Raw genomic sequence first — 23,588 nt, 5'->3', positions numbered from 1 at the left:
TATTTCAGCCTCTCGTTTAATGGGTGATGATTAGTCTGCATGGAAATTTCCAATTCGCAGCCAATATTTAATATCCCAGATGCAACTTAATCAAGAACAGGTGACATGTTGTAGTCTAGAGCTATAGATAGTAATGGTAGAGAATCTCTCCTACTCTTTCTGCCATTGGCATGATTTGCAGGTTGACAATCATCCTGTTTGGTTGTCATAAGAACGTATCTTCCCCGGACATTAACTCCTGGGGTGGGATTGAACCCAGAATCTTCTGCCTCAGAGGCAGTGGTGCTACCCACTGCGCCACAAGACCTCCCTAAAAGAGTTAATACTGTACTCTATTAAGAGTTAGTAAGAGGAATTTTGGGCCAATTAGGTTCAAAGCAGCCAATAGGCCTTTAGTGTAAAAATTAACCCACCCTCGTTACATGCTTTCTTATGGGAAAGTGATTTTACTTTAGAACGTTTTCATTTAATGTTGGTTTTTTTAGGAACACATTCGGATCGTTAAACAACGGATAGCTGCGCTGATGAACTGACTAGGATCCACTTTCTTGCCCACTCTGTACCTTTTTCCCATGCCTTTCATATTACTGCTAAAGGCTCTGACAGTAGATCACTGTTGACACTTATATTCCTGGCACAGCACAATGATGTCACCTTCTTCCCATCTATGAAATCCTGGAGAATTTGCAGACATTGATCGACTAAAAAAGTCAGCTGCTGCTGAGATTTTGTTTGCTCTTAACAATTAATTGAATCATTCAAATTTTGTCAGGTTTAAAGAGAGCAAAGTGTTTAACAGCTAATCAGCAAGGCTGCCAGCTCTCTTCCATCAGAAGTTTAATTGCATTATGAAAAATCAACATGAGGTATTATAGAGGAAAGTTTTCAATAAATTAAGATCCTGAAAGGAAATCTTGTCATCAATTTGATGTAAAAGGTCTTTGGACTACTTTGAAATATTGACATTTTTTCCCTTCCTCCTCGAAGGACATGGTTCCACAGACCTCAGCACCACCCAGGCACCTTATTCATTCTTAAAGCGGGTGAATGTAGGCAGGCCATTTGACTGTTGTGTGCATTACAGCTGAGCCTGATTCAGTCAACACCTGAGGATTTTCCCTTCACGCTTCCAGACCCCACCATCAGGCTCAAATGGGGGTCAAAAGCCCACACTGTGTGGGGAACCATCATTCATCTGTGACTTCCCCCGAATTGACCAATTAGAGGCCGTAGGGCAGGCTCACTGTCCAATTAAGGACAGTGGTAGGGGCGGGAGCGGGTGGGGTAGAGCCAATAGATTAAAAGTTCAGCCCCTGATGTCTCTACAGATAGACAGATAGATGCACGGGGTCATGAGGTGATAATTAGGACAGGAAACAGTGGCTGATATCCCCCTGCGCCCACCCCTTTCCTTAACTCAGGGATGCCGAGGCTATTTATAATGCCCATACCACTATATGGATGAGTTGAAAACTGGACATTGAACCTACCAAAAGAGCCATTAGGACAGGGAAGCTAGTTCTGAGTAACAGGAAGAGGCATTCTGTTCCTGACAGTGAGGTACTAATGTTCAGTAACCTTCAACCGGAAGCAATTTGGAATACCACCAGCTAAAGCAATTGTGAAGGACTATTTAGTCTAAACGTTAGACCACTTAGTCATGTCTAGTGGCAGCTGAGAACAAGCTCTCCTGACCCATCAGCATTCCACACAATATTACATGGTTGAGTTAACAGCCTCCCCACAAAGCAAGAGGCTCAAAATGAGAGCAAGAAGTCCCAAAATGCTCTTCCTTACTCTAATTAACAAAAGGATCTTGCAAGACATTTCCAGCAGTTTTGTAAACCAGAGTTTACTTGATGGTGTCACTGTAACTCTGCACCCCAATGAATTGTAAATTATTTGGAAGGGAAATATACATTTTTTTAGGGAGAGCTTTTTTTCTCTCTGTCTTCAACATTCCCAGCTGAGCAAGCAGCTGGATAAATTGTCTATTCCAAAAGTAATCTATAAATGGCTCCTTATAGATGAATGAGGAGAATGACTGACTGCGTTTAAGTTTTTCCTCTCCAGTTGCCATCCTGCTTTTCCCCTTGAAGTGGGTCGCAACTTCACAAGAAATGCCCCACAGCAATTTCATCTTGATCACATCAAACATAAGGGTTACAACGATAAGGTGTCTATTTTAAATTAAGAAGCGAAATCCCATTGTTCAGATATGTTTCAGCTGCCATGGATATGCTGTGAATCGGTGATACATTAACGGTATTATTAGTGGTATTATCATAGATTTTCTGGATATGCCAGGGCAGGAGGGCAAAATGTTAATCCGATCCCAAGCCAGTTGATGAAATATGAAACTAGACACTAATACTTTTCTTGATAATGGGTTTATTCACAGAACGCAGCATTGCATATGTCTGCTTCCTACCGACGACTCCAGTGACCCATAAGTGCTCTAAGTGCTTAATGTTACAATGTCCTTCAACTGTGTATTTTAACCATACAATTAATATACTAGGGCAAAGGTTCAAGTTGTGAATGGGAAATTTAGGGGAGATACCAGGAGGAAGTGTCCCTTCACATTATGCTTGGCGAGCAGCTCAAAACCACAGGAACTGTGAGCGAAACCAATTCATCTGAGAACCCAGCTACATGCTGTAATGGGAAACACCAGATTAGTAAACTGGAGTTAAGCACCTTCGTTCTTCTGAATTTATGGTGATGTGATCTCTCAGCTTGTTCGAGGGAATGTTAATAAAAATAAACATCAAGTGGGCACAACACATACCAACAAAGGAGAAAGAAAGACTTGCATTTATATAGTGCCTTTCACAACCTCAGAATATCCCAAAGTGCCTTGCAGACACTTAAGTACTTTTGAAGCGTAGTCAGTGTTGTAGTGTGGGGAATGTGGCAGCCAAGCTGTGCACAATAAGGCACTGCAAACCGTCAGTCTATTTGCTTTTAAATGATGATGGTTGAGGGTTAAATGGTTGGATTAATGGGGGAGAACTCCTCTGCCGTTCTTTGAAAAGAGTTTTTGTTCATTCATGGGATGTGGGCAGTTGCCAAGGATGAATTGTCAATTTAGAGTATCTTTTGCATCAACCTGAGCGGCAGACAGGGCCTTAGTTTAATGTCTCACCCTGAAGGCAGCACCTCGGAGAGTGCCAGGCTCCTTCAATACTGCGCTGAAACACCGGTCTGAATTTGGTGCTCAGCTCGCTGGATTGGGGCTCGAACCCACAACCTTCTGGCTCAGAGACAAAGTGCTGCCCTTTGATATGCACAGATTAATTCAGCTTATGGTAATAACTGTTCTCCTACTCTGCCTCAACAATGTGCTTTGCCCTCAGCCTCAGAAGGACACCCTCATTGTACCTGTCTGACATTTCCATTTTCCACACCATGGGCTGAATTTTACGTGTCCCCGGCGGGCATGTTTCCCACAGGAGTGAGTGGGGGGCCCATCCCACCTCCAAGCTCACCACCATAATACGGTGGGGGGTGGGTGGGGGGGGGGGGAATTCGGCAGCCCGCCTGCCATATTTAAGTGAACAATTAATGGTCAATTAGGCTTGTTATCAAGTGATTAAAGGGAGAAAGGAAGTGAGAGGGGTTTGGACTTTGGGGGCTGCTCTTTGCCGATCACAGGGTGGCACCCTCCCCCCCCCCACCCCCTACTTTAGGTTGAATCTCCCCTTCCTTCCTACTCCCTCCCTCTTTTAAACCCACCCCTTGCCCCTCACTGACCCTCTCCCTAACCGACATAAACCCTCCCCGCCCAGGACTCTGGACTCACCTGCTCTAGGGCCCCTTTCTTCACCAGCAGGCCCGGCAGCAGCCACTGACAGCTTGGCGAATGCTTGCCAAGGGCCTGCCTCCTGACAGAGAACTTGCGAAGAGGAAGAAGTATAACTCCCTTTCTTTAGTACACTATGGCCTTATTTATAAAGCTAAGGATCCCATTGGCTTTCATTTTGGTTTTTTTTTAATATAAAAGAAACACACTTTTATTGTCTATTGTCACTGCCGGAACTGATGGAGCCACCGGCCAATCGGATTGGGCGGCACTTCTGCGCTAACGGAAGCTGGAGGTCCCACTTGGCCCTCATTAGTCCGCCCCGCAGTGCTTTGTGGCTGTGGGTCGGGTCGGCACGGGGCGTGTTGGCTCCACGTCAACGTGATTTCTGGGGTGTTGGGGGGAGGAAACGTGCCATCTTTGACAATTTAATGACAAATTATCGCCAACTTTGTGCTCTCGGCACATCGGGCTGAATCTTCTGCTCAGCGAGCGGGGCAGGCCTGACCTGCCGATGCCTCAAATCACGCACGATGACATCGGGCGAGCATCCCAACGTCATCTCAACGTCATCGTGATATTTCGTCCGGCGGGTGAGCGCCGGAGGCGGCTGTGCACCCGCCGAAATGTCAACGGCCTCGTTAAGGCCATCAAGAAAATAATTAACATCGTTCAGAACGCTGCCTGCGGCCTTCGCATTTTTCAGCCAACCTCATCCACGGGCGGGTTGAGGTTTCCTGAAGCATTTATAAAATAAATGAATACATTTTCCAAACTTCACAAACATGTCCCAGCTCATGTGACACTGTCACGTGATGGGACATGTGTAACTAAATTTTGACCTCGTTTATTTAAATATTTTATAATCTATTCAGTCCCCCACCCGCCCCGCCCGCCATAGGAAAAGTTCTTCCCCTGATGTCTAGTGGTGAGGGATGAGATTGCCCAGTCCCTTCACATAGGCCACGTACAAACTTTTGTCAACCCTGAATTCAAATAGATGTCCAAGGCAAGAAGGGATGAAGTGCTAACCCACTTTCCAGACCAGCAAATACCATGTTCTTGTCACATATATTTCAATTTTGTCTCTCAGGGTACAAGACTCTCTTAAAATGCCTGTCCGGGAGATTCTGCAGTCGCGAGCTAATTGGGATTATGGGTCCTTCGGGTGCTGGGAAATCAACCTTCATGAACATTCTGGCAGGATACAGGTGAGCCACAAAAATAATGGATCCTTATGACAATCGATTCTCGCATTCTTACACTGATAATCTGTGTTAGAACTGAGGGAAGCAAACTTTATTAATGTCATATTGATAGTCAAATGATCCATTTTTTAGTAGTCGTAGACTCCTTGTTGTTCAACTGCTTTCAAAGGTCACGCAGAGACAGCTAAACCTACGCTAAGGAAGTTGGTTACAGTGGAGGAAGGGTGAGTGGTGCATATTCTGTCAGTTGCTTTCGCAGGATCCCAGAGACAAGGAAGATCCAAGTTGTCTAGGTAGCTGTAGTGGATTACCAGTACAGGGTGTTTCTCTGCTTTTTCCCTTTGCTGCAGTCCACCAAGGATTGCGAATCAAGGCTGATATCACATTGGAGCAAAGCGACGAGTTGGCATCGTGGGATATTGTTTTGTAGAGCATGTATTTTAATATATGTAAATACTAAATATGTAAATGGCTCGGTATACATCATCACAGGAACTAATGTAAGTTAACATGGTGACATAGTAGTTGGAGCAGTTTTGCTCAGCAGGTAACATGTGTATGAAGAGCTCTCCTGGAATCCTTCAGTGAAGAACCCGTTATTTAGGTTCACCATCATTATCATGGTGTTTGGTTTATGTTAAGAGCCAATACCTCAACAGGGCCCAAGAACTACTTCAGCCTGTACAGGGATTGAATCTGTGCTGTTGGCATTATTCTGCACCATGCTCTTAGCCCACTGAACTAATTGGTCTCTTCCATCTACTTTCTATATTTTGAGCAGTTCATTAAATATTTGTAGAGAAAACATCAAGTTTGGGCAAATGTTGAAATGGTGACGTAGAATCAGATGTTTTTCCGCCTGCTGTGCACTGATTGTCCAAACCCATGCGCCACTCTCCATCGTAAAAACAGGTGTGTTTATGCTTGTAGGCCTCCCGCAGAAACTGGACTCTGTTGGGTCCATTTCAGGCACAGAACTGGTGCAGTGAGAGGATCAATTCTGTTCAAATTTGGGTCGGCCCATTTCTCAGACATCTCTGGTGGCTGCCGAACACAGGGTGTCAGGTTCCTTAAGTTAAATTAAATGAATTATATAAGAGGGGAGCCTCTTGTTCTGGGTTCTGGGTTCCTTTACAGAGATTGGACAGCGTTTGAGCAGGGCAAATATCTGGCCTGTAGCCGTCAATAATGAATGAGGTTTTGTTCTTAAACAAATTGAAAAACCTCCCTGGGGATCCAGATTGCGCCCCCCCCCCCCGGCCTCCCCCCGACTCAACAGTCATAATCACTGCCCTTGCATCCCACCTGCCCCACCCTGACTCTGCTGCCCACTCCCAATCCCAATCCTGGCACTTCCCTTTAGGCCACTGCCGGTGAGGCAATGGGACCAACATTCATGCTGTTCAAGTCTGCTAGTGACCTGTCGAGTTGCAAGATGGAAAGCCCAATTTTCAGCTCACTAACTCTGACTTGGGCCAATATAAACTCTCCGAAGTGGCTTGGAATATCATGGTTGAGCCAATCACTTGACCCCACAATGTCCACTCGCCTTCTATCAGGATTGGCTGGATGGTGATCAGAAAGCTGATACTTATTCTCCTTGTCTCCCTCGTCCAGGGGTATAGAGGCTAATTTGTAACACCCTTCCTCACAGGTTTATTACTGCGGAGACCAGTTAACTCAGCGTCAACCAAGAATCGAACTCTAGTCTGGAGAGCTTAGTACAGTGCCTGAGAAGGAACTTGGGTAGGGGAGGGCAGGCAGTGGAAGCACTTCTGCTCCTCCTAAGCAGCGCTGCAAAAGCATTTACTTCCTCCCAGAATCTGTCCTCGCCTCCCTTCAGCTGCTGGGTTTCCTGAGGCCTGTGAAACCTGGTCACCCAATATTAAGCCCACAAGGCTGGTTAAATAAGAGACTGTCAGCCTCGTTTAAAATATTTCTATTGTCAGACTGACCCCTGGGAGCAAATTGGCTACCCATCCCCTTGACCCACTCCCATTAAACTCAGCCATAAGTGGATTAAAGATGGGTTGGGGTAGGATTTCAGTTGTTAAAATTTTTAACATCTGACCTGAACCCCATTTTTGGGCCTAAGATTCATCCCAACAAGTCAAAACACATACCTCTACTTATATTCCCTAGAATTACAGGCTACACTGTCCTTTAAATACAAGCCTCTTTAGATGATTTCTAAAAACCATATTGCTTAAATATATAACACCCATGCAGCAGGAAGTCAGGTTATCATTATGTCTGTGGCTGAGGGGTGATTTTTCAACATATGGGTGGTTAGGGTTTGATCAACGATCAAGAAGACTTTAAAACGAGTTTAATTTTCTCCCAGAATTGAAATGAGTTGTGGGAGGAGGGGATACCAGAATTGAGAAGTTATCCCTATCAGGAAAGGTTGAACAGGCCGGAGCTCTTTTCTGTCAAAAATGGAAGGTGTTTTTAAAATTGTAAAAGCCTCTTATAGGATAGACGTAGAGATGTGTCCACTAGACCTCCAATGGAGGCGGGAAGCTTGACAGGGGGGAATCTCCCGACTCATCATATTCGTCTTCATGGAAATAACCCCGCACTCCCTCCAGGAGGTGGGGAGGGCGGCAGAGGCGAGATTGGGTTGGGCCTGCCACCTCTAGAGGTAGTTCAGAGGCGGTCACAGAGATGGGTAAGTGCCCAGGCAGGCTGGTTCGAAGACCCACATTGTTTCTCTGAGACTTTGGTCCAGTTTTATTAAAAGGCTGTTAGGCCCTCTCACCCTTATCACCTTTACCCACTCCCCATGCCTCCTCATGCCCCTCATTCCATCTCCTTGCCACCTCATACTCCCGTGCCACCTTATACTCCCATGATACCTTCATGCCCTCTCATGTCCCCTATGACGCCTGCATAGCTACTCATCCAATATCCATTATTGGCAGACCTCAAGAGCCATGTGGACATAAAATAAACTAACAATCTAAAAAAGCTCTCGTTCATACACACTTGATGCAAAAACGTCTAATTCATGAGACCCATTTAAAAAATTTAAATCCCTTCAAGTAGTCAACCTGTTATTAAAAAAAGCTTCTATTAGGTAACCACATCAAAGATAGCTAATCCTTGTATAGCCTCTCAAAGCTGTCAATTAAAATGTGAACTCAGACTCCGACTGAGACAAATGAAATTTGAGATTTTGGAACTCAGTCAAGCATTCATAAGGGTCTCAGCTGAAGTAACAGCCCATGGGAAATGTCAAAAATGAAGTCTATTGAAACTGCAGGGACCGATGGTAATGATTGTTCTAAGCTACACGAGCTGTCGTGTCAATCAATGCACGCCAGCACTGTGCGTTTGTTTTTTCACTCTGACGGCTAAAACTTTTCACGTTTAAAAGGATGTGGATTTAAATAACTTCAGATCACGGCAGTTAACAAACCTTATCCGCCCTTCAATAGCATTTACATCACCTCCATCAATTCGTGACTTCCACACTGCGGGCTAAGGAGCAGTGAAAATGGGGTCTGTTTGAATCACACACTTTACACAGAGAGTGGTTAGAATGCAAAACTCACCATCGTAAAGATTAGTTGAGGTGAACAGCATTTATGCTTTTAAGGGGAAAGGAGATAAACACAAGAAAGAGGAGAGAATAAGATGTTGATGGGCTTACCTGAAGAAGGGTGGGAGGAGGCTGGTGCGGACCGTAAATACCAACATGGACGTACAGGGTCGAATGGCCTGTTTCTGTACTGTAAATTGTAATAAAAAACAAAAATGGTAACTTCCTTCCTGCCCCTTTTAGAAAAACGGGAATGAAAGGCCAGATCCTGGTGAATGGGCAGCCTCGGGACCTGCGAACATTCAGGAAGATGTCCTGTTACATCATGCAAGATGACATGCTCCTCCCACATCTCACCGTCCTGGAAGCCATGATGGTATGTGTTCAGCAGAGACAAGCCATTTCCCGCCTGTCCCACAACAACAACTTGCATTTTTAATGGCGCCTTTAATGTCATAAAACTTCCCAAGGCACTTCAAAGGAGAAGAATTGACACTGGGTCGAGAAAGGAGACATTAGGGTGGGTGGTCAAAAGCTTTTGTCAGTTGGATAGGTTTTAAAGAACTTCTTATTGGCGGAGAAGCGGAAAAGTTTAGCAAGGGGATTCCAAAGCTTAGGGCCTAGATTGCTGAAGGCGTGGCTACCAACGGTGGAGTGAAGGAAGAGGCCAGAATGTGAGGAACTCAGATCCTGGAGGGCTGTGAATCTACAGGGATAGTGAGGCGTCACAGAGAGACGAGAATTTTAAACTTGAGACATTGGTGGAGCACCAAAACGCTAACCGGGGAGAAGGCTTACACTCTTGGGAATGAATCAGTAATGGGAACAATTTTAATTTAACCTACTGATTTAAATACTGACAAGATCGAGAGTAATGCTGAATTTAAACCCCATCTACTTTTATTCTCTGTTGAAGTCAAATGAGAGCAATATTGGACCAGGTGTAAAACAAGCATCCCACCAGATTTGATAAGCTTCCCCATTCCAAATAAGAGTCATACGGACTCAAAACATTAACTCTGTTTCTTTCTCCACAGATGCTGTGGAGCTTTTTCTGTTTTAATTTCAAGCTTCCCAGCAGATGTGTTAGTTTAAAGTTACCCTCTATTTCACCTTCCCTTGAACCTTTTCCCTCCTGTATCTTGTTCCCATGTTTGTAGGGCTCCAGTTGTTTGATGTTTAACGAAAGTAAAACACTTTCCTGTTTGAGTACAAAAGTCTGAAGCCTCGGTTCAAAATAGATGACGTATGACCTAGTTGCAAAGCAAAGCTTCCTCTGCTCTGCTGCAATAATGGACCTCATCTCCCAACAACATCACTGTGAGGTTCATAGGGATCGTTTTTATCTTCAACAAGGATGTCATCTGCTACATGCCCCACCAAATGGGTGTATAATGGGTCGCACATTGCATTGGCAGCCATTGTTATGACCTCTGTGTGTGCTAGTACATAAACAAGGACAATTTTGTGCCCAAACTGATTTCACGTTGGATGTTTAAAGCCAATGCCATGACATGACTTTTGTGCCACCTCTTCTGGACAGGGTTTGAACCCAGATCCTAGAGTTGAAAGGTGAGCATCTAACCTACTCCACAAGCCACTTCCCTGTGGTTTGCTTTTGAAACATTAGATTTTGATTGAGCCATGAAAAGTCCAAGCCATCCTGACTGCTTCATTGTGCACTCCTTGATTTGCTGACCTGGAGAATTGTGCTGCAATGCAGTTTACCGGGTAACATTTAAAGTCGTACCTGGCCGGATGGCCTCTGCTATGCTGCTGATCGAGAAATTGTTTGTGAAAGAGATCAGCGTGCGAGTTTTCAACTTCCCCCACTCACATACCCACCTGCTGGTTTTGTTTCCTTGCACCATTCCCTGCCAATTTCACAGGCATAATTAGTTGTGAAGGTGAGCCAGAACAAGCAGCAGCGTGTTGGAATGAAACCACATCTTTTACAACTATTTCAGTACAAAAAGGAAAAGAATGCACAGTCTGAACAGGACACAAAGGGACAGGAGTAAATCCCTCCAGCAAGGAGCTACTGCGTGGGAAAAAATATAAAGCCACTTGAAATCCGAGCTCCCACCTCTAGATTCTCCAGAGCTCCAGACCCGGCCTCAGCGCTAAAGTTGAATAGTTCACGAGCGACAGGGTCCCATCCTGATTGCTGTTCAGTCCAAGTTTACGGTAACGTCCCGCGTATAAGCTGCATCTTTGTACAGATGTTAGCTTGCTTTAAGTGGCCCTCCAACTTTTGGAGCCTGAAGGTTTTAGTGCGTAATGTCGGCTAACGTTAGCTCAATAATGAGGGTGGGGCTGAACTGTCCGAGCCAGGGTCCAGTCTGCTCAATCTGGTGGAGGTTGAAGATTATATTTCACTCTGTGGAGTCTCCCGGTGCTGGTCAACATGTCTTCTTCAACCAACAGCAGAAACAGATCATGTGATCATTTGTTGCTTTTTGTTTTGCAAATTGAAGACACAGAATGGTTGCTGTGGTTGGCTACATCACAACAGCCCTTGCATTTCAGGAGGAATTCAGAGCAGCAGAGGAATTGTTAGCCAAAGAAAGGCTAAACTCCATCTAGTTCACCTTCTACCATCCTGATAGTCACCTGTTACAATGATGGTTGACTAATCAAAACCATCAATCTCTATCACATGACATGAGGACCAGCCCTGCCCCGCCCCCACCGACCACCAGTGGGTGGAGAGCTTTGGGAACCATAGACCCATGGTCATCTTTCTTCTCCCAAGCACACTATCACGTCTCAAATTGTTCGTGTGCTACATCCCAGAATGCTGCATTCTGAAGGAAACGTGTGGGTGACATTGTAAGATGCTTTGTAAATGTCAGTATGAGAAAACACAAGTGCTGTGATTTGAGGAGAGACAAGTCCATTGATCAAGACACTGGTAGAGACAATTGATTGCAGAATAATTGTACTTTTGAGGCTGCAATTGAATTCAAGGAATTCAGGTTACATCATAAACCAGTTGATAAGATAACTCTCTGCGCCTGTTCTTTAACAGAATATAATTCATACAGTTGGGATCATTTTCCTAATGCGTGTTTTCACACATACCAGCTAATCTCAGATGGGCAGAGGCCCCTAAATGTCGGAAAGTGCATGCTCGGAAAATGTGCTTTTGTGCCAAATGTAAAGGGTGAAGCATTTATCTGGCTCCCACACGAACATGTCATCCTCCCATCCGATTGCCTTCAATGCACCCACCTGATCCAATATCTTCAGGTGCAAAAACAGAAAATTCTGCCTAATCGTCACCCTAGGCAGTCAAGCCTCTTCCCTTGTGAAAGCACCCAAGAAACTAGAACTGGAGAAAATAAGTTGAAAGATAAACACAAGCTGGTCTAATGACTGAATCAGCTGTATTCGTGACGATATATTTATATACAGGCAATCTCTGGTGAGTTTGTCAGGCTGCTTCCAATAGATTCCCTCTCTAAAGCAGATATATCTGATGTAACCCAAAACACACACAACCGATTCTAACCCGATAGTCTCTTCAAATTCCTTTGTTCAAGGGCTTGGTACAGAACCTCTTCTATTATTCTATCTCATTTAATCTTCTCTGGCATTGAAGTTAATGACCACCAGTCACTGTAATGTTATTTTTGCCTCCATTCCAAAGGCAGTTTATAAATGTGCAGTTTAGCAGATGTTTGAAGATAATTCAATGCCAGAGAAGATCAAATTCCTCTTGGAATTTACTGATAATTGAATATTATCAGGCTGCCAGTGTAGAATAGAGATGGTTCTGTGTCTCACTAACCCTTGAATAAAGGAATTTGAGGAGAGCATGAGGTTACCCCTCTGTCACGTGTGTTTTGGGTTACACCAGGTAATCAGCTTTGGAGAGGGAATCCATTGGAAACAGGCTGACAAACTCACCAGAGATTCCCTGCATATAAACATCTTGTCACAAACACAGCTAATCGAGCATGTGCTCATCCTCCAAGCTATTTTCTCCACTCCAGTTCCTTGGGTGTTTCACAGTCTATCTTTCCCATTTCCTACATTGTCTCACCTTTCCCTTCTCTCCTCAGTGTAGATCAGCTGTTTTATGTTTTTCTTCCGTCACCCTTTCCCATGAATGTTCTTGTGCCAAACAGGAGAGAGAGAGTGGTCATCCAAGCAGCTGCCCTCTGTCCCAGTTAACAGGTATGCAGATAAACCCTGTTGGCTTAAAAAGGACAACTTGCATTTCTAGGATTCCTTTAAATTAGTAAAATGCCCCAAGACGCTTGCACAGCAGCACTATCAGTCAACATTTATCACCAAGCCACATAAGGAGACATTAGGACAGGTGGCCAAAAGCTTCTCCAAAGAGGTAAGTTATAAGGAAATGTCTTGAAGAGAGGGAGGCAGAGAGGTTTAGGGAGGTAATGCCAGAAGTTAGGCCCCTGGCAGCTGACGGTATGACCACCAAGGGTGGGGTGATTAAAATTGTGGATACGCCAAGAGGCCAGAATTGGAGGGGTGCAGATATTTCTGGGAAACAATGGGCAGGATTTTCCGGTCGGCGAGTGTGGGCAAGGCCCTGTCGCCGACGCGTGAAATGACGTGGGATGATGTCGGGTGGAACTCCTCACGTCACCCCCCCCATCATTTCCATTTTCAGGTTGGCGGAGGCGCAGCCAAGTCAGCTGCACCCCCGCCGACCTGGCAACGGCCTATTGAGGCCATTGAAAAACTAATTAAGGCTGTTAATGGACCTGCCCATCCAACCTTAAGGTTGGCGGGCAGGCCGAGAGCTCTGGCGGGCTTCAGAAAAAGCACGAAACCTCATCCACGGGCGGGATGAGGTTTCATGAGGGTATTTACATTTTTAAGAAAGGTTTCAATAAAACTTATGGACATGTCCCAACTAGGGGACATGGCAGGGAAAATTTTTAAACATGTTTATTAAAAGGTTTAAATCGGAGCTGATCTCCCTGAGGCAGCACTTAGCCTCAGGGACATGTGTGCGCTCTTTCGCGCTCATGCGTGAAAGAACGCACTCCCGGCTGAAGGAATCCCCCCCCCCCCCCGCCCGCACAGGGAGCGCTCGGCGCTTCCTGGCGGACGTCACGCTGGGCGGGCCTTAATTGGCCTGCCCACGTAAAATGGCGGCACACCCCCAATTGGGGTCACCAATTGGAGGCACACCCGCCCGCGCCCACTTCAGCAGTTCCCCCCCGACAGGAAGAAAATCTTTCCCCACATCTTCAAGAACTATATTTTCTTTTGAAATTTGGAAGGACCTTACATTATTTGGACACTTGGGAACTGACTTGGATTTTTTTTTAAAAGGTCATAAGTTCACCTTGGACTGTGAGCAAGCATGTCTTTTTCAAGAAATTACATGACCAGCATGGCATTTAAGGAGAACTCTTTGCTTATTTGAACTATAATTGCTTTAATGGTGGAAAAAAAAACTTTTAAGGCAAAGCCTTGGTGATTTACTGGAAATCACCTGATGAAGATGAGCTTTATGATTTTAACTTTTTTTTTAAATTCAGTTGATAATAAACCGAGAAAGGGGAAAGTTGCCCAACTTGCACTCTCCTTGCCTTGCGTGAAATACAGTGTGATTATCAGTATCAAGCTAGGGATCCTAATCTCAGTGGAACTGGTCTGTATTTGGAAATCTGAGAGGGAGACCCCAAGGGTTGATCCAGCTCTATTCTCCTCCATGCCGAAGCTCCATTGGTCAGAACCTCCAGACTTCTACTGGGACTTGGGTTCATCACAAGGGAACACTAGATTGACAGCATCAAAACCCTGTGAACTTTATCCTTTTCACAATGCTTTTCTTTACCCGGCAATCTCTGCACAGACTCTGTTTGTCCTTTGTTTCTGTGTGTGTCTGTATCTGTGTGTGTATTTGTGCTGGGGTATTTTAAAGGGGATAGATCGTTACACTTCCAGATTACATATTTTGTGTTAAATAGTTCTTGCAACTTGTTTTAAAAATAAGTTTTATTTTATAATAAATCAATCAGTCTGAGTTTATTGAAAGAAGCCTGGTTAAAGTCTCTTTTATTCTGGGTGTAACAGTATCAAAGGTAAATAAGTGGCTATTTTAGTGAGTGAAGTAAACATTTACACTAAGGTGCGACCCATGGAGTAGTGAGGCTAGATGAACTGCACGCTTGTCCCATACCAGTCATAACAATATCTTGAAGTCTAGAGGTATCAGGTAAAGTGAGGGTTTCAGCAGCAGATGAGCTGAGTTTTTCCTTCCTGTTGAGAAGCACTTAACCTTTCGAGGAAATGTCTGAGACTTAGATGCTTGTTGCGTTGGAAGTTGGTTCCTTTGGCTGGTTTAGCCATCTTGAGTAAATACAATCAACATGGAGTCTTTATATGAAGCAAAGGCAGGAAAATGTAATTGTGTTGCAGATCAGCCAAGATCTAAGAATGAATGAGCAGCCCTGAGGGGCTGAATGGCCACCTCCTGTCCCTACCCCCCGAAAGCCTCAGAAACAATTGAGTCAAAGTTTATTCATGAAATGCTTCCATTTCTACAAGAAAGATTTTGAGTTGAACCTATTTCAGAAGCAAAGTTGCCGTTCTTGTAGAAATCTACTTAGCCCACCTTGTCTCTGAAGGTGTTGATACTCCACATGAGCCTATCTCCCATTCCATCTACCTCATCTTGACCTTTCATCATATCTTTCTGTTGGCCAGGATTTTGCAGTCGGCATCCACGGGCGGGATGAGGTTTCCTAAAGCTTTTACAAATCGAATTAAAAACTCTTGTTGAAAAATAAAGACATGTCCCATCTCATGTGACACAGTCACATGAGGGGACATGTTTCATTAAATTTTTATTGCATTTTTTTTCTCTAAAACTCTTCCATCTCCCCTGAGGCAGATGCATGAAAGAGCGCTGGACCTGACTCTCCCTCCTCCCCCCCCCCCGCCCGGACAGGTAGCGCTGAGAGCTACCGCGCACGTTTTACGTTGGGTGGGCCTTAATTGGCCCACCCGTGTAAAATGGTGGCACGAAGCCATCGCAGGCGGTGGTCTGCCCTGCGACTGCTCCCAATGAGCCTGCCCGATGTGGGAAAATTCAGGCTGTTGTTTTGTTTTCTTTTTAAAGCATATCAGCAAATGAGTTCCACATTCTAACCACTTTGCTGAGTGTGGACATTTCTTCTTATCTCCTTATTGAATTAATAATTCATATATGAATTAGTATATTGCTGATTATTCCATTTTTAAATTCGTCCATGGGTTGTAGGCATCGCTGGCCAGATCAGCATTTATTGCTCATCCCTAATTGTCCTCAAGAAGGTGGTGGTGAGCTGCTTTCCTGAACCGCTGCAGCCCATGTGGTATAGGTACACCCACAGTGCTGTTAGGAAGGGAGTTCCAGGAATTTGACCCAGCGACAGTGCAGGAACAGTGATATAGTTCCAAGTCAGGATGCTGCGTGGCTTGGAGGGGAACCTGAAGATGGTGGTGGTGTTCCCATGCACGTGCTGCCCTTGTCCTTATAGGTGGTAGAGGTTGCGGATTTGGAAGGTGCTGTCGAAGAAGCCTTGGTGAGTTACTGCAGTACCTTTTGTAGATGGGATACACTGCTGCCACTGTGCATTGGTGGTGAATGGGGTGAATGTTGAAGGTGGTGGATGGGGTACCAAACTATTAGGCTTGGTTTAATTTAGAGGAGATGGTGGTAATGTAGTGGTAATGTCACTGGATGAGTAATCCAGAGGCCCAGGTTGATGCTCTGGTGATATGGGTTCAAATTCTGGCATGGCACCTGGTGGAATTTAAATTCAATTCATAAATCTGGAATATAAGGCTAGCCTCAGTTATTATTGATTGTTGTAAAAACCCATCTGGTTCACTAATGCCCTTTGGGGAAGGAAATCTGCCATCTTTACCTGGTTTTGCCTACATATGAGTCCAAACCCACAGCAATGCGATTAACTCTTAACTGCCCTCTGAAATGGCCTAGCAAGCCACTCATTCCAAGGGCAATTAGGGATGAGCAACAAATGCTGGATTTTCCAGCAATGCACACATCTCATGAAAGAATTTAAAAAAAGCAGGTATCTTACATTTATGCTTGTACTTTTTTATTTCCTCCTTGTTTCTGTCAATTTTCTGTTTCTCCCTTACTCATGTCTGGGGAGCTTAAGGGGCCCATTCAGTACCTAGTACGTCTTCCAAACGCCTGAGGGTCTAACCCATCAATGGCCTGGCAGCCCAGTGTTACCATTGGCAGATACTTCCTGTGAAAATCTCCTCAGTTACATGGCAGCCCTGGTGTCTTAAGTGTCTTAGGTTATGATATGGCAGATGGTAATTGCCAGCCTGACCAAATCCCAAAGAGAAACTTGGTCAAGCTCTCAACGATTTTTCAATTTATATTTATTACAAGAAGGTCTGTACACTGAAGTCAGAATAGGGACCACTACCCACTTTGGAGATTTTAAAGATTAAATTATAACATTTATTAACAAGAGAAAAGATAAAGTTACACACAAAAGATTACAGTTACACAATTAAACTTAGTCTTATAACAGTTTCCAAATGATTGGATAGGTTGGGGTTATTTTCCTTAGAACAAAGAAGGCTGAGAGGTGACTTGATTGAGGTGTACAAAATTATGAGGGGAATAGATAGAGTGGACAGGATAAAATTGTTTCCCTTGGTGGAGAATTCTAGAACCAGGGGACATAGATTCAAGATAAGTGGCAGAAGGTGTAGGGGGGACATGAGGAAGGACTTTTTTACACAGTGGGTAGTGGGTGTCTGGAATTCGCTGCCCAAGTTGGTGGTAGAGGCAGAAACTCTAAACTCTTTTAAAAAGAACCTGAATCTGCACCTTAAGTGCTGTAAACTGCAGGGCTATGGGCCGGGTGCAGGAAGGTGGGATTAGAAAGGGCACCTGGGTGTCCTCGGTCTGGCATAGACAAGATGGGCCGAATGGCCTCCTTCTGTGCTGTAACTTTTCTATGGTTCTATTTGTACTTAATTAGACTCCTAACTACATACCCTTTTCAGGCAACAGTCAAAAAAGCTTCTTAATCTAGAAAACATCCTGCAATATTACCACTAAGCACCCACCCTTGCTATAAGGGAGGTATTTCACAGCTTCTCTCCTCCTCTCACTCGACAATGGAACTCCAAGGCTTTTAACAAAACCTTGCACTCTGAACCAAACCAGCACTTCTTTGGAAGAAAAACAAAAATAGCTGGAAAAACTCAGCAGGTCTGACAACATCTGTGGAGAGGAATACAGTTAACGTTTCAAGTCCGTATGACTTTTCACCAGCACTTATCTGGGGTGGCTAGTGGCTGCTTTTTCACAGGTCTATTTCACACAGTCCACCTCTCAAGATCTCCCATAGCCACTCCCCATACAGTTTTCCATCTTTCTTTAAATATATTTTCTCCCTTTGGTCTGTAAATCCCATTGTTTCACTCTTGCTTTGGAAATTCCTTTTCCCAGAATATAAAAAATCTTTCATGTTGTCCTTATGGCCAGCACTTTTGGGAAAAATAAAGTTAATAACGTTGCCTTATTTATCTTGCCAGTTGTAAAACATCTTAACATGTCCCTTTGAAAATCAAACAACCTCTTAGCCCCTTTGATGATTCAAACCTTGCAGTCTGACCACCTTTAGTTTAATTAAATTAGTCACACACACACACAAACATACACACACACAAACTTGCTTCAGTACCCCACAGTAATATTAGGAAAAAATTATCTTCCCTTTGCACTTATCCTGCAGAAGACTGCAGCAAGACAAGCAGTTGTATTTAGAGGATTTTAATTAGTGAGGACAGGATTTGGCTCAAACAATTGTCAGATAACTTATGTGGGAGTGAAGTTACTCTTGAAAGCAAATGGATATTTTCCTGATTGTTGTTTTCTCCTTAACTAATGACCTGCTAATGAAATCATGGGAATCTGTAGAGTTGAAAGCTTTGATTTCTGAGGATTACAGTTTGTCAGTTGGGGCATTAGTTATTGAGACCAGACATAGTTTCAGAAGTAAGATCTTGAATGTTGAGCTATTTAAAACATTGTTTTTCTTAATTTTTAACAGGTTTCGGCCCAACTTAAGCTGAAGGAGAAATTAGAAGTTAAGAAGGAGCTGGTGAGTCATGAACCTCTTTCGGTAATTCAATTTGAAATAAACTGGGCCACAGTTTAGTTCAATCACATCAGTGATGGAGCAATTTGCACGTGGCTCCAAATAATGGATTTAAAAATTGGATTCGAGAGAAGTGTAAATGTATTTGCATCAAAATAAACTTGCTAAATGTCAGTGAAGCTTCCAGCCTGGGTTGTTTGTGTCCAATTATGCTACAATAATTTCCAGTCCTATTCTGGGTCTCTGAAACAGGAGGTAATCTGTTAGATAACAATACATTTTATTAATTAGCATTCCTGTGAGAAAGCTTGGCATAATGTGTGCACATATCGAGAATTCACTGGAGTATTGCGTTCAATTCTGGGCACCAGACTTTAGGAAGAATGTCAAGACCTTAGAGATAGTGCAGAGGAGATTTACCAGAATAGTACCAGGGATGAGGGAATTCAGTTATGTCAAGAGACTCGGATTGTTCCCCTTGGAGCGGAGAGGGTTAAGAGGAGATTTGATAGAAGTGATTAAAATCATGAATGGTTTGCATAGAGTAAATAAGGGGAAACTGTTTCCACTGGAGGGAGCGTCGGTACCCAGAGGGCCCAGCTTTAAGGTAAATGCCAAAGGAAGAGAGGAAGAGATGAGAATTTATTAATGTAGCAAGTACGTTGTTATCTGGAAGTCACAGCCTCAAAAGGTAATGGAAGCAGATTTAATAATAACTTTCAAAAAGTAATTGGACAAATGCTTGAAGGGGAGACACATACAGGGAGAGAGCAGGGGAATGTGACTGGTTAGATAGCTCTTCCAAAAGAGCTGGAACAGGCATGATGGGATGAATGGCCACCTTCTGTGCTGTATCATTCCATGGTTCTAAGCTCAGTGCACTGTGCATGGAGGGACTATTATATATGGTGCAATTCCTGCTGATAACACATTCCCACTGGACAAAGCTTTGTGGTGGAGCTTCTAATTCATGGCATCTACCTCATCATGGCTGTGCAACATATTAACAGCCTTTAAGTTGTATCAGGGCCTTATGAGAGGAATCTTAAACCAATTTCTTTTCATCCTCCCCTGTGGCTTGTATTGTCCCTTGCTTACATTGACCTGTAAGGATGTTAGAGGGAGCCATTATGAACTGAAGAACTGGTTTTCTGCGCTCTGAAAGTACAGAACAATATATACAAAAACGTTTCATCTTCTTTGAGGGGGAATTGGATAGAGCCGGGGCAGATGGGCTCACTCTCAACAACAGCTTGCATTTGTTTGGTGCTTTTAGCATCGTAAAATGTCACAAGGTGGTTCATAGGAGTGTTGTCAAGCAAAAGGATTGACATCAAACTAAAGGAGGAGACTTAAGGACAGGTGACCAAAAGCTTGGTCAAAGTGGTAGTTTTATGGGATGTTTTAGCAGAAAAGGAAGAGGTGGTGGGGTTTAGGAAGGACATCCCGGAGCTTTAAGCCAAGGCAGCGGAAGGCATGCCTGTCAACAGTAGGTCATGGAAATGAGGGATGTGCACGAGTCCAGATTGGGAGACTTATGGAGACAACACCTGTTCACATGGAAGGCTTGGATTGTAGGTCACGCGACAGTGGTTGGTTTGTTTATATTGAGGAATTCTGTCGACAGCTGCAAAGTCCTTAAAGAACCACCCATCACACAAGAAGGACAATGGGTGTTGTATCTGCAGCATAAGAGGTTAATTCTGACTGTGCGTTATGCTAATTACACGCAGTATGCATCATTATTGGAAGTGATGCAATGTCTCGTGGTCTTGCTCTTTCTTGTAGACCTCATGACAATGCAGGATGTTCCTTAATAAAATGAATGTTTTCATGACCTCAGCAAACTGTAAATATTCTGCATAAGCACAACGAGACCAAAAATATTCTGGTATCGGTCTCCTGCTCACTCGCGATCTGTCTGTTTCTAGAGCAATAACATCAAAGGAATGCACAATAAAAGCCACAATTAGCACACACACTAATCAAGAGGGCTCAGGAGAATGAATGTAACCCTTAAAATGAGCGAGACTAATTGGATAGCTCTTCCAAAGAGCTGGCACAGGGTACATTGGGCTGAACGGCCTCATTTTATATGATTCTGTAACCATTAGTTATTTGCTGCCTGGTTTTAACACTTTGCATCCTGTTTTAAGGTAAATGAAATTCTGACTGCACTGGGCCTTCTCGACTGTTCCAACACCCGGACTCTCTCTCTGTCTGGTGGACAACGCAAGCGTCTAGCCATTGCCCTGGAGCTTGTCAACAATCCACCTGTTATGTTCTTTGATGAGCCAACCAGGTAAGAGGAAGAGGAAGTGTCCCAGAAGGTTGCCTCGTCTATTGGAGAAATGGTCTAGCTGAGTCTGCCATTTGGGATTTCATTGGTTTGATCTATGATTTGTGCTATATTCCCACTAGAGGCTGTAATATAGAGGAGGCGCCAACAATGCCTCAGATGGCACACAGTGCCATGTCCAGAAGTATTCCCTGTGCCATTGGAGTTGCAGTGTAACGATGGTAATCCCAAAGGTGCGGGGAATGATCAACTGTTTGTCCTGATTGTGGCTGAGCAAAGTGTCACAGACCAGCAGTGTTGGCTCTTCACAGCTATTCCACCGACAGATGATTAACAACAACATGCATTTCTATAGTGCCTTTAGCATTGTAAACCTCCCTGAAACGCTTCAAAGAGGCATGATCCAACACTATTAGCAAAATCTGACATCGAGCCTCTGAAGAAGTTGTTAGGGCAGATGACCAAAAGCTTGGTCAAAGAAGTCGGTTTTAAGGAGGGTCTTAAAGGAGGAGCGAGGTAAAGAGGTTTAGGGAGAAATTCAAGAGCTTAAGGCCACGGCACGGCCACCATCCATCGGGGATGTGCGAGAGGCCAGAATTGTACGAGTGCAGAGATGTCAGAGGTTGTAGTGGTGGAGGAGATTCAGCGATAAGGAAGGGATGAGGCCATGGAGGGAATATAAAATAAGGATGAAATGAACGTATTAAAGTCACAGTTGCACTGAAGGTGTTTCCCACACAGTGCCCCAAAAACCTGTTCTTGCAGTGCAGACAAGGTGGAACTCACGATCCCAGAACAAAATTGTGAATGAGTCATCGGAGTTAATCTCTGTTTGACCATCTGTCTCTTTTCATTTTTTTTCCTCTCTGGCTATTTTCAACGAAAGTGGCTTGGACAACAGCAAGAGCTATCATTGTGCAGCACTGCTCGCACAGTGCTCAACAAAGGGGAAATGCTGAACAGGAAGGACAAAAGTTAATAAGAGCAGGAGAAAGAAAACCAAGGTCAGACAAAGATAGGCTTTTGAGGAAAGAATGTGGGAAGCAAAGGGAGCGAATTCTGAAGAATAAGGCCACTGGTGATTGAAAAGTCCACTTTGTGATGGCAGAGCCCACAGTGTCGTTCGAGCTACTTGGAGCTGATCCAAGCGTCGCCTCTCCATCGGACTACAAAGGTTGAAGTTTCATTCCTTTAGCCCTGTGCCACTGACTCAAACAAGTCCCCGTATTAAACAGGAGCCCCCACCGATGAAACAACTCACTGCTGTTTTAGCAATGGAGGATTTGCAGGCCGCAGGATGAGTAAAGGAAGTGGGAAGGCTCTCCAGTCGTTAAAGATGTTCCATTAGGCCTGTTATATTCACCAGCTTTCCATCAGAGGCCGTAGTCTTTTGCTTGAAGGCCATTCTCAGATACATACAGCACTGCACAGTGGTAAAAGACAGCTCTAAGGCTTCAGGCATAAAGTGAGCTCCTGTCCCACTGGCTCACAGGCAGCTTCAATTTTAAATTTTGTAGGGTGGGTGTGGGAGTTGCTGGGGGAGTGTAACACAGGCATGATGCATGTGAGGACTGAAGCCAGTGGCACAACCGGGGAGGAATGGGAGTAATGGGTCTGAGGATGTGGAGGTCCGACCAATCTTCATGACTGGACAATGGATTTTCTCCGACTCCCAGCTAGATCCACTTCTAGGGCCAACCAGCTGGAGCCCAAATGCAGTCGGCAGGTGGCGGCAAACAGGTACCCATGGGCTAGATCCTGGGAACTCAACTGCATGAGCAGATTGGACAGTTTCCCATTGAAGGCATGACATTTATCTACTGGGTTGGAGGAAGAGAATTAAATAACAAGCTCAATAGTTCAATTCAACAAAGGCTGCAGCGATGACCAAATAAAATTTGACGCTGATCTGTATAAGGAGACATCAGAACAGGTGACCAAAAGTTTGGTTAAGGAGGTCGGTTTGAAAGGAGCACCATAAAGGAGGAGAGAGAAATAAAGGGTCAGTGAGGTTTAGGGAGGGAATTCCAGAGCTTAGGACCCAGGCAGTGAAAGGCATGGCCACCATTTGCCTATCCCCACTATCGGCCAGGGTTAGAAGATCACAGCGATCTCGAAGGGGCTGGAGGAGGTTACAGAGACAGAGAGGGGGCAAGAACACGGAGGAATTTTGTACCCAAGAATGGAAATTTTAACATCGATGCATCATTGGAGCACCAGCCAATGAGCACAGGGCTGGGGAGGGGCGGTGGGTGAATGGGATTTGGTGTGAGTTTGAAACCAGCAGGGTTTTGGATGAACTCAAGTTACCAGAGCTTGGGGAAATAGATTCTTTTTGCTTTCTCACATGTCAATACCCTATCCACACTTGGACTTCTCTGATCCTTTGTTCTTCACAATTATGGTCATGGGGAAATTGTATTTGGGGGGGCAGTGAGTTTTTTTTAAAATTCATTCATGGGATGGGAGCATCACTGGCTAGGCCAGCATTTATTGCCCATCCCTAATTGCCCTTATTTTAAGAGTCAACCACATTGCTGTGGGTCTGGAATCACATGGTGAGGATAGTAGATTTCCTTTACTAAAGGGCATTAGTGAACCAGACGGC

At 44.4% G+C, this 23,588-nt stretch overlaps 1 protein-coding gene across 2 annotated transcripts in view; it reads left to right on the top strand.

Annotated features, from left to right (window-relative positions):
* The window catches only part of abcg4a (ATP-binding cassette, sub-family G (WHITE), member 4a), a 146,470-nt gene that overhangs the window by 83,729 nt on the left and 39,153 nt on the right, over nucleotides 1-23,588 (top strand). For both annotated transcript variants that reach the window (XM_078532965.1, XM_078532958.1), the window contains 4 exons: nucleotides 4,899-5,016; nucleotides 8,801-8,933; nucleotides 18,634-18,684; nucleotides 20,838-20,983. In XM_078532965.1, the coding sequence (XP_078389091.1) occupies nucleotides 4,899-5,016; nucleotides 8,801-8,933; nucleotides 18,634-18,684; nucleotides 20,838-20,983 (448 nt within the window). The remainder of the gene's footprint in view (nucleotides 1-4,898; nucleotides 5,017-8,800; nucleotides 8,934-18,633; nucleotides 18,685-20,837; nucleotides 20,984-23,588) is intronic.

Source organism: Cetorhinus maximus, chromosome 2, assembly GCF_964194155.1.
Source record: "Cetorhinus maximus chromosome 2, sCetMax3.hap1.1, whole genome shotgun sequence".
NCBI classification, from domain to species: domain Eukaryota; kingdom Metazoa; phylum Chordata; class Chondrichthyes; order Lamniformes; family Cetorhinidae; genus Cetorhinus; species Cetorhinus maximus.
The sequence above is the reverse complement of the archived record's forward strand: the minus strand, read 5'-3'. Positions and strand labels throughout refer to the sequence as shown.